Source organism: Toxorhynchites rutilus, chromosome 2 (genome assembly GCF_029784135.1).
Source record: "Toxorhynchites rutilus septentrionalis strain SRP chromosome 2, ASM2978413v1, whole genome shotgun sequence".
NCBI classification, from domain to species: Eukaryota; Metazoa; Arthropoda; class Insecta; order Diptera; family Culicidae; genus Toxorhynchites; species Toxorhynchites rutilus.
The window spans coordinates 237,712,406-237,726,917 of NC_073745.1; the positions used below are offsets into that span (position 1 = coordinate 237,712,406).

General features: G+C 37.4%; 2 protein-coding genes and 1 long non-coding RNA gene across 4 annotated transcripts in view; 1 reads left to right on the forward strand and 2 right to left on the reverse strand.

The window, feature by feature from the left end:
* LOC129765213 (uncharacterized) overlaps nt 1–14,512 on the forward strand; it is a 31,376-nt gene that overhangs the window by 12,834 nt on the left and 4,030 nt on the right. For both annotated transcript variants that reach the window (XM_055765266.1, XM_055765267.1), the window contains exon 3: nt 56–145. In XM_055765266.1, the coding sequence (XP_055621241.1) occupies nt 56–145 (90 nt within the window). The remainder of the gene's footprint in view (nt 1–55; nt 146–14,512) is intronic.
* Nucleotides 10–1,864, reverse strand: LOC129765212 (vitellogenic carboxypeptidase-like). The gene has a single exon (XM_055765264.1). The coding sequence runs from the start codon at nt 1,649–1,651 to the stop codon at nt 179–181; it is 1,473 nt and encodes a 490-aa protein (XP_055621239.1). The 5' UTR covers nt 1,652–1,864; the 3' UTR covers nt 10–178.
* On the reverse strand, nt 4,377–5,580 carry LOC129765214 (uncharacterized). Its single transcript, XR_008741406.1, has 3 exons — nt 5,309–5,580; nt 4,813–5,249; nt 4,377–4,756 (listed from the first exon to the last, which is right to left on the reverse strand). It is a non-coding gene; the product is annotated as an uncharacterized LOC129765214 (long non-coding RNA).

Genomic DNA, 14,512 nt, shown 5'->3' on the forward strand with positions numbered 1-14,512 from the left:
AACACATCATTTTCATAACTGTAACGTGGTTTATTAATTTATTATGTTGTTCTAGAGGATCGAGGATATTTCGGACCTTGGCAGAAGTGCCAAATGCTGAGCTATCGGGAACGATGTGGTGATGTGGGCCGATTTCAGCCGTCTGGTGAGTATTCAGAAGGGATAAGTTTTGAAATGCTCAATCGCTTGGAGGGAAAAACGAATGAACGGAGGTGAATGTGTTGATCATAACATACGCCCATTTTGGCTGATCTCTTGGCACCATGTGTCCAGCGTCTCGAATCAACACTTCGATCAAGTTGTTCACCAGCTTGAAGTACCCCGCTATTTCGCCATCCACATAGAAGATATACCGCTCTGCAGTTTTGTACTCCTCCGCACCATCGAATTGCAAATTTTTCAAATAGTTCACCATCATTGGGTACGCACATATGATATCAAGCTGTCCGTTGTATATCAGCATCCTGTAGTGGGACAGCAACTCAGCGATCCATGGAGCAACGGAATCAATTATGTCATGCTGCAGAAACTTTTCAACTTTATTTTCACCATCCAAGTCGTGGAAGGGAAGATCACCCACGTGAATGGCTTTCCTCGTCTCCGGAAGCTTTAGAAATCCTAGCAAATAAATCTCATCGGCTGGATTTTCGGAAGTGTGTAGATAATTGTAGTACGTGTCAAATCCGGATATATTCTTAAAGAAGGACGATCCGTTCTCATCACCGTCCATAAGGTCGTCCATTATTTTGAAGGCGCACTGATAATCGTTCTTTCGTACACATTCAATCGCCGCGGTCTCCTCTTCATCGAAGTGCTCTTTTGCATTGAAATCAATCAGTCCCAATTGGAACAGATAGTCACCGTAATCCAGTTGGTTAATCGGATCGCTGTACCCATTACCGATGGCTAGCCCTTGTAGGTTGATTTTGATTTTGGCAGATGGATTCTTCCTATGAATAGTGTACCCAATTGCTGGGACATATTTTCCCGCGTATGACTCACCGCTCGCATAGAATGGATTCTTCTGCAGTTCGGGAAAAAGTTGGAAGAATTGTAATAACGCTTGGTACAGATTCTCTCCGACTTGAGTTTCGTTGCGTGCGTACCCATCTTCGTTGTCAGTGAAACTGAAACCAGTTCCCACCGGGTTATCGATGTAGATAAGGTGGTGATTCTGATGCCACGAGTACTTCCGGGGAAGGGCTTTCAGATTTTTAGAGATGTAAAACGGACCATTCTCCTCGAACAATCCAAACAGAGATGAAGCACCGGGCCCACCCTGCAGCCAAAGTAGAACTGGCGCTTCGAAGGAAGTGTTCTTCGAGGGAAAATACCAGAAGAACATGTTCGAGTTGTACCGCTTGTCGACAGTGAAGAATCCACTGTAGCTCTCGAATCCTATTATGCGGCTGTGATTCACACGGGCGGCCGTTTGCGCTTCCTTAATTTTGCCCGCTTCCAAATAGGGTGTAATGAATAGCGGCTCTCCATTGTTTCCTCCGCGGATGCGAGATGCCACGGATATTCGATTGCGTTTGATAAAATGAGTATAAGGATTGATGAATGATGCACTGCTGGCCGCGATGAAGCTTAGCGTCACTACTAGCAATGCGACTATTTGCGGACCACACCGCAATTTAGAACGATTCATTTTTTCACTTCGATTTTTGATTTTGTATAATAGCAGTAATCCTATTAGAGAGCGTTTTTCCCGTTTACAAAACGCGACCAGCACGGAACGCTAATTGGGCGAAAACTAAACGAAGCTGACAGCAATCGTGCTTCGTCTGGCGATAACAGTTTATGTATATAAATATACAAACCGACGGCTTGTTAGCGTAGAGTGTGGTGATAATGCAGAACTTCAGCGTCATGACTGTAGAAGCGAAAACATTGCATTTGAATGGTGATTCGTTTAGAGCAGGGATGCTCAAACTATTGTGGACAAGAGACCTTTTTTCCAGAATGAAGTGAGACCATCGACCCTCTATAGCCCAAGTTCTTTACAAATTTTATCTCTATCTTATTCATACAAAATACTTAGACGTCGTGCACAATTTCTCTATTATAGTGACTTTTAATACATTTGTCTGGTTCGTCACAACGTGCACAAATTACGTAACGCTAAAAATCCGGATTTTGGACTCCCTACCCCCTACCTAACGCAATTTACTATCTTTAATACACAGTAAATAACGCTATCTCGCGCCCCCCCTTCTCGCGTTACGTTATTTGTACATAAGGCGCCAATTCAAACATTGCGGTTGGTTAAGTGAGTAAATTTGACATCATTCTCAACAATAGACATACAATTCAGTAAATATCAAGTCTAATTAATAATAATTAATACAAATTATAATACATTCTTATAAAATATCATTCTTATATAAAGTTGGTTCACGCAACACTACTTATACAGTATCTTTAATGTTTCAACTAAGAACTTGTGTTAATTAATAGGGTTCGATTTGTTGAAATCGTCGATCACCAATATCAGTTTTTGTTTATGTCGACCCCTGGGAAATCAATCCCCAAGGGGTCGATATAGAACACTTTGAGAACTCATCACAATAAAAATTATTTGTAATGAATGTACCGGGATTCTTGTCGAAGTATTCCCGATTGAAATGAGAACTGTTAGAATAGCCTTTATAAAAAAGTTTTCCGGTCCTCTTTTGTATGATGATCGCTCTTTGGGGCTGTCAACATACCGCGTGGACAGAAAAAGCACGATTTTAAATTCCCCCCTCCCCCTCCGTGGACATTTACTAAACTCCTTCCCTTTTGTCCACGTGGATATTTTTCCATTTTTCGGGTCAAGGTAATAATTGAATTGCACCTATATTTAAAGCTTATTTTATATTATCGTAATTAACTGTAAGGTTAATCTCGTTTTATTCTGATTATAATCTCAATTTAGAAGATCGGTTTTGTAAAAAAAGCAAATTGGCTTTATTAGAAGTCGCGGTTTTTTTTGCCCTTTGAGTTTTTTACTAGCCTTGCCCAAGAATTAACTCGTATCGCTCTTCGTTTTTTTTCCAAGTTCCATTCATGTGGTCTTCATTTTTCCGTTGTTGAATTCTTCATCAAAACATCACTTATAGGTTAAGAAAAGATTTATTTATTTGGCACATGCTATCATTATAAATCTTATATCTTAATACAACTTGAGGGGCTTAGAATGCAAGGGGTGTAAGTGACTTGATCGATTTCTCTTCATCAACTTTTTCTTTAGTTAAAAACTCAATTGCAAAAACGTTCCAATTTCAGTTTGCTATAGAATCTGATAGGTGAGGTTCTGACCTATCTTCCACATTGTCAAATACAGCTGGGAATGTATTTGAGGCTAAGCTATGACCAAAAGAGAGAGTCGATGTAGAGAAATCGATCAAATCACATACACCCCTTTCATTCTAAGCCCCTCACTTCTAATGGCAACTGATTCGTAGAGAATCATAGCCCGAAGGCCTGCTGTCCATTTGATGAAGTTCTGACCATCGACAGAGAACCCGGAAATCGAAGCAAAGGCAAAGGCAACTGATCCCAAAACTCACTCGAGAGTGGTTGATCTTTTCAAACGGACCCGGATTCACCATCGAGAGAGAAAATGGCCCGATCTTCGTAATCCTAAATTCGAAAAACAAATGAAGGGGTGGTTTGAGAAATGTTGAGACACTAGTTGTACCGAACCGTAATGCGAAGTAAAATCTGGAAGCAAAGAAATTCTCAAGGATGCCCTACGAGAATTAGCTGACGAAATACGGTTACTGGACAAAAAAATTGTAAGGAGTTGTATCTAAGACACGACCGCATATTTTCGACGTAGAACTACGCAATTATATTATGCAATCCACTTGTTTACCACTTCGAATATTATTTTAGAATGCATGGAAATTTTTGTAATAGATTATGTTCTTCGTTACAAATAAATTTGATGAACGTCCTTTTACGTTTGATATGATGCCCGGGACTACCAAAATATGTGAACGGAAGAATTGTGAAACGATCAAACTTTTCTCAAACCGCGAAAGTTCATTCACCTCTAGTATCTGAAATGACGATTTTCCCAGGCTTCTCAGTTTAAAAGTACGTTTTAGGGAAATATATTCCGGTCTGCACAACGATAAGCGAGTACAAAAGTACCCACATTCCGTTTTGCCTGCCAAGATCGGGTCGATGAAATGTCAACAATCGACCTCAAATGCTGCCACCTTGCAATCGAGTTATCGACCTTTCATATGCATTCATCGAACAACTTGACGCCACTTTTTTGCCAACATATGCAAGGCGTCGACCTGCATGTAACGCTGCTTCCAACACTGATCGTCTCTTGTTTGTATTGGTTTGTTATGAAACATGAAAAGGAAAAACATTGATCGATTTTAATCATTTTATTCAAAAAAACACAAAATGCATATAAAATATAAACAAGATATATAATGCAATCGGTGCATTCGGGTTGTCTGGATTGACGATTCGAATCCAGCTCCTTTTTCTCCTTGACACACATATGTGGCTGAGGAGGTTTCTTCAATGTGCGTGAAGCACGGGATCTCCGATGGGGAAAATTGCTCGAAATACTATCGATGGCCAGGTCCTGCTGCTGTTCCCCGGAATAGCACCCTGGACTTAAAGGATACTGCTGCGGGAAAGCTGATGCTGTTGGCTGGCGTGACAGAAGTGGAAATAAGCAATGTGGTGATGAGGGAAATCATCTTTCTCACTCGCCGATTGATTGAGTCGGATGTATTCATAGCTGAAACAAAATAAAATGATTAGTAAGTGAAAAGCAGAAATGAATTCCCTACTCACCAGTTGTATGATCCGGATAAAAATGCGAACTATTAAAATATCATGCGATTACGTTCGCTTACCTCGCCTATTTTCATTCTACTATACAACGGAATCAGTGCATTCGGGTTCCTCCGGGTGGTTATTCAGCTGAGCAAGTTGATAAATACCTCCTTGTCGTTGAGTTTTCGTGTCTGAAGAGGATTTTGAATGTGCGCGAAGCACGGAACCTCTAATGGGGAAAGTTCTTCGCAATACCATACCATGGTCAAATTCTGCTGCTGCTGCTGTTAATGCTGTCCCCCGACATTGCCAACAGGGGTTGGAGGTTACTGCTGCAGGAAAACGGATGTTGTTGGCTGCTGTGATAAAAGTGGAAATCCGCACTGTGCTGATGGGAGAAATCATCTTTCTCACTTACCGATTGATGGAAGCGAACGAGTCGAATGTATTCATAGCTGATAAGACAAGATAAAATAAATAATAATTAAAAAGCCGAAATATATTTCATACTCACCAGTTGTATGATCCATTTGTTTTTGTTTGAGATGACAATTTAGCGGAGTGGAAAAAAGAACCACCAGTGATGCCATTTGGTTTGTTTAATTATTCAGTATTTTCGACTAACGAACTATCCGCGTTGACGATATTGGGGAATAGGCATGACAGTATGGATTTGTAGAAGGAATGAATACACTTTTAAAATGAAAATTATGAATCAACATGATTTTTCCATAATCAAATTAGTACTCTATGTAAGTGAAAATCACCATTGCCTGCAAGTGGTGAAAAAACATCATAAAAAAATATGTTTTGAGATAATTTTATATTATAATGACAAGTTTTTTTTGAGAATATCTGAACGTCTATAGAAAATAATTCAAATTAGGGTCATGACAACGTACTTTAAGTAGAAAAAATTATACCAAGAAAAAAATTTCATACAAATTTTAGCAAATATAAACTGATTCGGGCCGACTAATATGATAGAGAATAGTTTGCCTCACACAAACTAATGCCGTATCCAGATGTCGATACCTAATCGTCGTCATCGTGAATAGGTAACAGCGTTACGGTCGTTGTTAGGTCGATGTTTTTTTCGTCGATTGGATTGGGGGTACTCAACACTAGAGACGTCGGTTAATCGTTCGATTAATTCAAATAATCGAATATCTGCAATTTTAATCGAGTAATTGTGTATCGAATTATGAAAAATCAAAATATGAATACATCGAATAATTATCACAGTAATCGCGACTAACGGAAAAGGAAACAATTTTTTCAAAAAATACAGTGCAAAATGTAAAATTTGTTTGTCGAAATTCATCGATTATGCTAAATTATTTACGGTTGAAGCATAAAAATAATTCCCATGATGGAGGAGACTGGGGAGATGAATTCAGTGTCTGCAGGAGTAAATGGCGGAATAGAAGGATGTGATCTCAGCTCCCGTACTAAAGTGGTAGTATTCAAATTCTCATTTTTAGCGTTACGTAATTTGTGCACGACGCCTAATGTATAACGACCGTCTAGATAGTTACCAGATGATAAGGGTTCTGGAATTTCAAGTTCTCCTATATCTAATATTCTTTGTTTCTGTGTTCTTGGTTAACAAAAACTTAATGCCTGTTTTTTATGGGGCATAAAAAATGACAAAAGGATTTCTAGGAACTTCCTGTGACTTGTTTGATTGTTGATATTGTTCCCGAAGCCCGAAGCTGTAATTGTAAAAATAACCATAAGCCACCGATTAATTTATAGTTTACAGCTTTCAATTCTTTCGCAAGTACAATTTTTTCACAAGTGTGTATATGTGTGACTATTGTATTTAGTGAACAACTATACGAATGTCAAATATTTGAACTTTTGCACGTATGAATCCTACGACGAATAATATATGAATCCGTTCAATCCGGTGACAAAAAGGACTGAAATCAAATAAGAATAGTCCGAAAATGTTGTTATGCATTTTATTTAATAAATATTCCACGCCACTGACATTAATTTATACATTTCATTGAACAATATTCTAAAATAGCAAAAAAGTCACTTGTCCAAAAAAGTTACTCCTATACTCGTGTCGGTGTCTCAGACCGAAAGTGGCGAAAAACTGATACACGTCTCCTTCGTACCAACTCATACGATACGCTAAACGATGACGAACAACGAATGACGAAACAAAAGAGAATCGCAATTTCGTAGTGTTGATGTTTTCTGAGAAATGAACGAACTATTGATTTCTCGGTCTCAGACCTATGCGCGAGTATAGGAGTGTTTTTTTTTTAATTTAATTTATTTTCAACTGGCTCAGCAACGTTAAGCATCAATTAGCCGTGTTTATGTATAGGGAAAAGCCTCTGTGAGTAGAACTATGCAAATGTTTTTTTTCATAAAGGCATAAAAACCCTATGATTTTTTCAAGAAATAGAACAATATAAATAATTATACAACAATTCATTATGAAATATTATTTAAGACTTCTTCTTGAGGATTTTTTATAGAGAAAACCACCTCCTTGAAGATTGCGAGCAATTGCGTGCATCTGAGTATTTTTGAGTTCTGAGGAAAATAGTTGAAGAAAAATGAAAACGTTAATAACCATATATTATTGATAAATAATAAAAATATTCATAACAAAAAACAAAAAAGTTGGAGAAGTAAACGATAATCAAAAATAAAAGAAAAATACACACATACTCATACTTGAAAGTGTATGGATTTGAGGAAGTAATAAATCAACATAATTGCATCGAGATTACGAGTAGCCAGAACGTCACGGATCGAAACATTGAGTGGCATTCCCTTTTTGCGAAAATTTTCTATTAAAGATAACCTTTTATTTTGAAATTCAGAGCAATACCATACAATGTGATCAATATCGTGGTAACCTGTACCACAAATACATAGGTTACTATCACTGATGTTAATTCGAAAAAGATGTGCATTCGAGGAATAATGATTAGACATGAGTCTGCACACTACTCGAATGAAATCACGAGAATAATTATATCCTTTGAACCATGGTTTGAGGGAAACTTTAGGAATGATAGAATACAGCCACCGACCTTTATCACTACCATTCCAACTTGTCTGCCAACATTGAAGTGCACGTTCACGAGGAAAATGGAGATATTCATCAAAAGTAATTGGCCTATGAAATAACAGTCCTTCCGTAGCGCCCTTCTTAGCAAGAAGATCAGCTTTTTCATTTCCTGGTATCGAACAATGAGAGAGAATCCATACAAAAGTGATATTGAATGATCTACTTATCAAAACACTTAAAAGATGTTGGATTCCAGACAAGAAATACGAAGAATATCTAGACCTTACCGAACGAAGTGCCTCTAAAGAGCTGAGACTATCAGAAAAAATGTAAAAATGTTCAGGGGACAAGGTCTGAATATGTTGTAATGCAGTGTATATTGCAGCCAATTCCGCAACAAACACCGAACAGGGTAAACTAAGCTTACGGAATATGGAGAAGTTAATATTAAATACCCCAAAACCTGTGGAACCATTAAGACTAGATCCATCAGTAAAAAAAAATTTGGATGAGTCAATATGTTTATATCTTGACAAGAAAATTGCAGGCATGACTATTTGGCGGAGATCATTGGAAATACCACTCACATAAACTTTCATTGACAAGTCAAAATTAATAGAAGGATTGAACAAAATTGAAGGAATGGTCTGGAAACCAAGTAAAGCAGATGGGCTTTCCAGGGTCAGAAATTCAAGATATAGCGACATTCGCTTAGATTGAGTGCCTAAGGTTAGCATTTTTTCAAAGTTTGTTATCACTATCGGATTGAGTGTTTCACAACGTATCAAAAAACGAAATGATAACTCGAAAAAGCGCACAGAAAGAGGAAGGATACCAGCTAAAATTTCTAGGCTCATTGTATGTGTTGACTGCATACATCCTAGAGCAATACGCAAACAGCGATATTGGATCCTTTCCAGTTGCATAATATGAGTACGGGCAGCGGACCTGAAGCAAAAACTTCCATACTCCATAACAGATAGAACGGTTGTTTTATACAACCTAATCAAATCGACGGGATGCGCCCCCCACCAAGTCCCTGTTATGGATCGGAGAAAATTTATTCGTTTCTGACATTTTTGTTTCAAGTAACCTATGTGTTTACCCCATGTGCCTCTAGAATCAAACATAACTCCTAAATACTTGAATGACGGCGAGTGCCTAATTGTTCTATCCAAAAGTTTAAGTTGCAATTGTGCGGGACGGTGTTTTCTTGAAAACACAACCATTTCTGACTTTTCAGAAGAAAACTCAATACCCAATTTACAAGCCCACTCAACCAAATTATCAAGAGAAATCTGCAAGGGATTATACAGATGAATACTGTCTTTGCCTGTTACCGACACTACACAATCATCTGCATATTGTCTCAAAGTACAGTTTCCTGATAAACAAACATCGATGTCATTTACATAAAAGTTGTAAAGGATTGGACTAAGACATGAGCCTTGAGGAAGGCCCATGTAGCTAATCCGTAAAACTGACGAAGAACCATGGGAAAAACTCATATGTTTTTCACGCATTAGGTTAAACAAAAAACTATTTAATTTTGGAGAAAACCCATTTAGATGAAGTTTTTCAAAAAGAACCTCAATGGAAACTGAATCAAACGCACCCTTGATATCTAGGAACACTGATGCCATTTGTAGCTTACTACACAAGGCTATGTCAACCTCTGATGAAAGCAGAGCAAGACAATCATTAGTTCCTTTACCTCTACGAAACCCGAACTGCGAAGGTGAGAGGAGGTTGTTGGATTCTATCCAGCTGTCTAAGCGACATAGAATCATTTTCTCTAATAATTTTCGAATGCAAGAGAGCATTGCAATTGGTCTATAAGAATTATAATCAGACGCAGGTTTACCAGGTTTCAGAATAGCTATAACTTTAATCTGTCGCCACTCATGCGGAACAACGTTCTGCTCAAGAAAAACATTGAACAATTTTAACAAACGTTTCTTCGCATTATCAGGTAGATTTTTCAATAAGTTGAATTTGATCCTATCTGACCCCGGCGCCGAAACGAAAACGAAAATTCAGCCATATTGAACGGAGGCGCAATATCATCAGATGTCTCCAAGAAGGGAGGTGGAGCAGGTGCTGAGTCTGGACATATCTTCTTGGCAAAGTCAAAGATCCACCTTTCAGAATATTCAACTTGTTCATTTGAATGAGTTGAATTTCTCATTTGTCTGGCAACTCTCCAAAGAGTGCTCAAGGAAGACTCTCGGGAAAGCCCATTCACAAAATTACGCCAATAGCCTCTCTTTTTGGCTTTTATGAAGCTTTTGAATTTACGCTCCAGATAAATGTAATTGTCGTAACGTTCGCAGGAGCCTGATTTACGCCAATTCTTGAAAGCATTCGATTTTTCTTTATAGAGATTTGTACAATCTTGATCCCACCACAGATTAGGAGAACGTCTGCGACACGAATTCCCAGGAAAACGTTTCGTTTGGGCATCAATAGCACTGTCATGAATTAAACCAGCTAGAAAATTATATTCTTCTAACGGGGGTAACTCATTAACTAATGCCACTGATTCTGAAATAATTGAAGAATATCTCTTCCAATCAATGTTTCTAGATAAATCATGCTGAACATTTATAGTTTCAGACGATTTAGAATAATTTGAAATAGAAACGGTGATCGGCAAATGATCACTTCCATGTGGATCTTGGATAACCTTCCAATGACAATCTAATGATAAAGAGGAAGAACAAAGGGATAAATCTAAGCGACTTGCGCGGCCTGATGAAGGAGCAATTCTTGTTATATCACCTGTATTTAAAACTGTCATGTTGAATTCATCGCAAAGATCGCATCGATCATCAAAAGATTCACCCCAGCCAATGCCATGTGAGTTGAAATCTCCCAAAATAAGATGAGGTTGTGGAAGAAGCTCAATTATATTCACAAGGTTTCGATAATTAAGCATTGTACTTGGTGGAATATAAATAGAAGCAATGCACAAATCTCTACCCTTGATGCGTGCCTGACACGCAAGAATTTCAATTCCTGTGACTAAAGGCAGGGGAATCCTGTAAAATGGATAACATTTTCTAATACCTATGAGAACTCCTCCATAGGAATCATCACGGTCTAAACGAATAATATTGAAATCATGGATGTTAAATATATTGTCCGAACGAAGCCATGTTTCAGATAGAGCAAACACATCGCAATTAAAAAAATGGAGCATTTGCTTGAAAGAGTCAAGTTTTGGAAGAAGACTTCTACAATTCCACTGTAGAATAGTAGAATTCTCTGACTCATCCAATAAATTAGGCATCGAAATTAATGAAGGAGAGGAGGGGCCACTTTGCAACCATTTGTTTTAGCTAACTGACTGATAGTAGGAAGCCAAGCAGAAATGAGACATTTCAATGAATCTGAAATTCCGAAAATATCAAAGATCCATCTAACAATTGAAGAAAAGCAAATACCTCCTGAAAATGATTGGGGTTCAGGAACCGATCGAGAAGCAAATCTGGGATGACTTGACAATTCAGGGAAATGAACGTCATAGTTAGAGGATCGCCAACCAGGAGGGTTACTGTTGGAAGGAGCAGAAAAATGAGAAGAAGCTTCTGGTTGATTAGAGGATAATCCTCTTTTTTTAGCAGGCTTGGAGGAGGAAGTATTTTTTCTCTTCCTGGTTCTTCCCGCGATTATTGGATCGAAAGTAGTATCCGATTCATTATCCTCTGATAAAGCAGAGAAACGATTTTCTGAAATCTCGGATACCTGAGCTGCCTTGAGTATATCAGCAAAGGATCGCTTAGAACGATCTTTAAGTGACTGTTTAAGTTTAATTGAACGGGATTTTTATTTTGGACAGTCTTTAACTGTGTGAGGAACACCTCCACAAAGAATGCATTTATCAGCATCCTTGTTGCAAATACTTTCATCATGATCGACTCCACACTTAGAACATTTAATTTTATTGCAACAGAAGGTTTTAGTGTGACCTAACTGTTTGCAATTAGTGCATGACATTATTTTGGGAGTAAATAATCGAACTGGAAGACGAAGCTTATCAATGAGCACATAATTTGGAAGAGCTGTGCCCTCGAAGGTGATTCTAAAAGAACCAGATGGGAAATATTTCTTCTCGTTGCCATCAATTATAAATGAATTCAGCGATCGAACTTCTAAAATTTCCACATGAGGAAGTTTTACATCATGAAAAATACCCTCTGCTTTTTCGAAATCTGCTAGTTGGAGAGATTTTTCCGAAACCACACCATCGATTTCAACAATGTGTGCCGGAATATACACTCGATATTCAGCAGTGAACAAAGAATTATTTACAACTGCGTTAGCGTCTTTACAATCCGAGAGCACAACACGAAGTTTGTCTTTATTAACTTTTGTAATCTCCAAGACACTTGAGTAATTAGATTTCAAGTCTCTACAAATTTGGGTCACTCTTAACGGTTTCCCTTTGGGACGGAAGAATACCACCCAACGATTTTTCGATGAACCCGAAACGTTCTGGTATTGTCGTATTCGAGAAAGATTCTTGGGAGGAATATTCTCAATGATTGGATGTTGAGGAGAATTAATTAGATTTTGAACCGAACTGAGTGAAACAGAATCAATTGTTGGCTGTGTCGAATTTAACTGTGATTGTTTTTTATTTTTCTTCGAAGGACGAACTTCAGAAAAACAATTACTAGAAGAAGCTACGATGCTCATATCAACATCGGAGGGTTCGTTCCCCTTCATTTAGATAGAATTGTGTAATAAAAATGAGAGCAGAGAGAGCATAAAATGCCTAACACACACAGAAAATAAAACTATTATTTTTGTACATATAAAAAAAAATAAAATAAAATTAATTAATTAATTAAGTAACACAAAACAAAAACTTAGCTCTTTTATATTTTCCAGAGGCAGGGAATCTTCAGAAATCCTGCACCAAGGTTCAATACAGCGGGAAGCTTCACACACACCGAAAAACACTTGAAAATTCAAAATTCGTATATCTTCTTCGGGGAATTCCACTCGCTAAACAAATGGCTCCAATAACTTCACAACTTCTTCGAGAAATAGTCTTCAAAACACTGAAATGACCTACAAGAAAAAAAAATCACGAAGAAAATCTGCAATATTCGTTTTGATGAAAATTATACGTCACCTTTATTCCACGGCTTGCTGATGTATGAGTATAGGAGTGTTGACCGTCATGGTGTTTGGTCGATATCCATCGAATATGCCATTTACGGTCGAAGCATAAAAATGATTCCCTGGTGGTGGAGGAGACTGGGAAGAAGAATTTAGGGTCTGCAGGAGTAAAATGCAGACTTGAAGAAGGTAACCTCGGCTCCCTTTCTAAAATAGTAGTATCCAAATTCAGAGTGCCAAGGAAAATATACTAGTGGTCAATGATTCTATAAATATACTTCTTTTGAACTAGTAGCTATAAGTTCATAAGAAGTATATTTATGAAATAAATGAAATATTAAAACTAATCAGCTATTTCTGCAACATTCGAATATGTAATTTTGAACAGAAAAAAAAATTATGTTGGTGTAATAAAAATATTGTGCATCATTCTCATTATGTGCTCTTTTTTCAATCGTCCTCAAAAAATCATGAAATGGTAAATTTATCAATATACTGAAATACCATTTCATTCAAAATCCATTATTCTGCACCATGTTTATTACAAAATTATGTTTAATGTTACTTTTGAAATTATGCCATCATATTTTTTATCATGAATGTCTGTTCTTTTTGATTACAAGAAATAAATATTCGCTCGATTAATCGAATACCGAAAGTCAATTATTCGAATGAATCGAATATTTAAAAATGACCCAAGATTAATCGACAATCGAATAAACGAAAAATTTAGACATCTCTACTTGCATGTATATTTGCAGAGAGGATTTCCTCAGGTACATTAATTTTGAAGTCCGTGTCAGGGAAACACAACTCAGTGGGAAAAAAATATCCCCGACTTACATCTTTTTACAAAGCGGGTTCCCCCAGGCACATTGATTTTGAAGTCCGTGTTATGGAGATACAGCTTGGTGGAAACAAAAATACCCCCGACTTGCATGTATATTTGCAGAGCGTAAATCGGGCCAATCAAAACTTGGCAGTTAGGGCGTTCAAATAACGCTTGACATTTTACAGTTATTCAATTGTTCATCTCATGGAAAATACTATTTTATTAATTGCAATAGACGCGTAGAAATATTTCCTATCAATTGATGCAAACATCTTTCCGATCTGTTCGAGTTATAAGCATTCGAAATATGGGTAGGATTAGCACCCAAATCGGCAGAACAAATGTATGGGAAAAAAGATTCTTCCTGTCTTTCTGAATTTAAACAAATCTTAGGGAATTTCCATTTCGATTGGTATGCAAATAATGAGAATTCGTTAACAATGAAAATAGTTATTAATGTTAACTTTATTTCATAAAAACTTGACCTGTTTTCTGATTTGGCACCCTTCCTGAAAGACGTAGTTCTACGTCAAAAATTAATACCTCGTTAGATCTGCAAACTACCCAAGAAAACACACAATAAAAAAAATGTGAAATTCCAGAAAAAGCTGCATACTAAAAAATGAACTTTTCGTAACTCCTGCAACAATGAACCAGGATTTTTTCTGAAAAAGAGTCCCTTCAAAAGATGTGTTTTTATCTGACGTGAGATTATA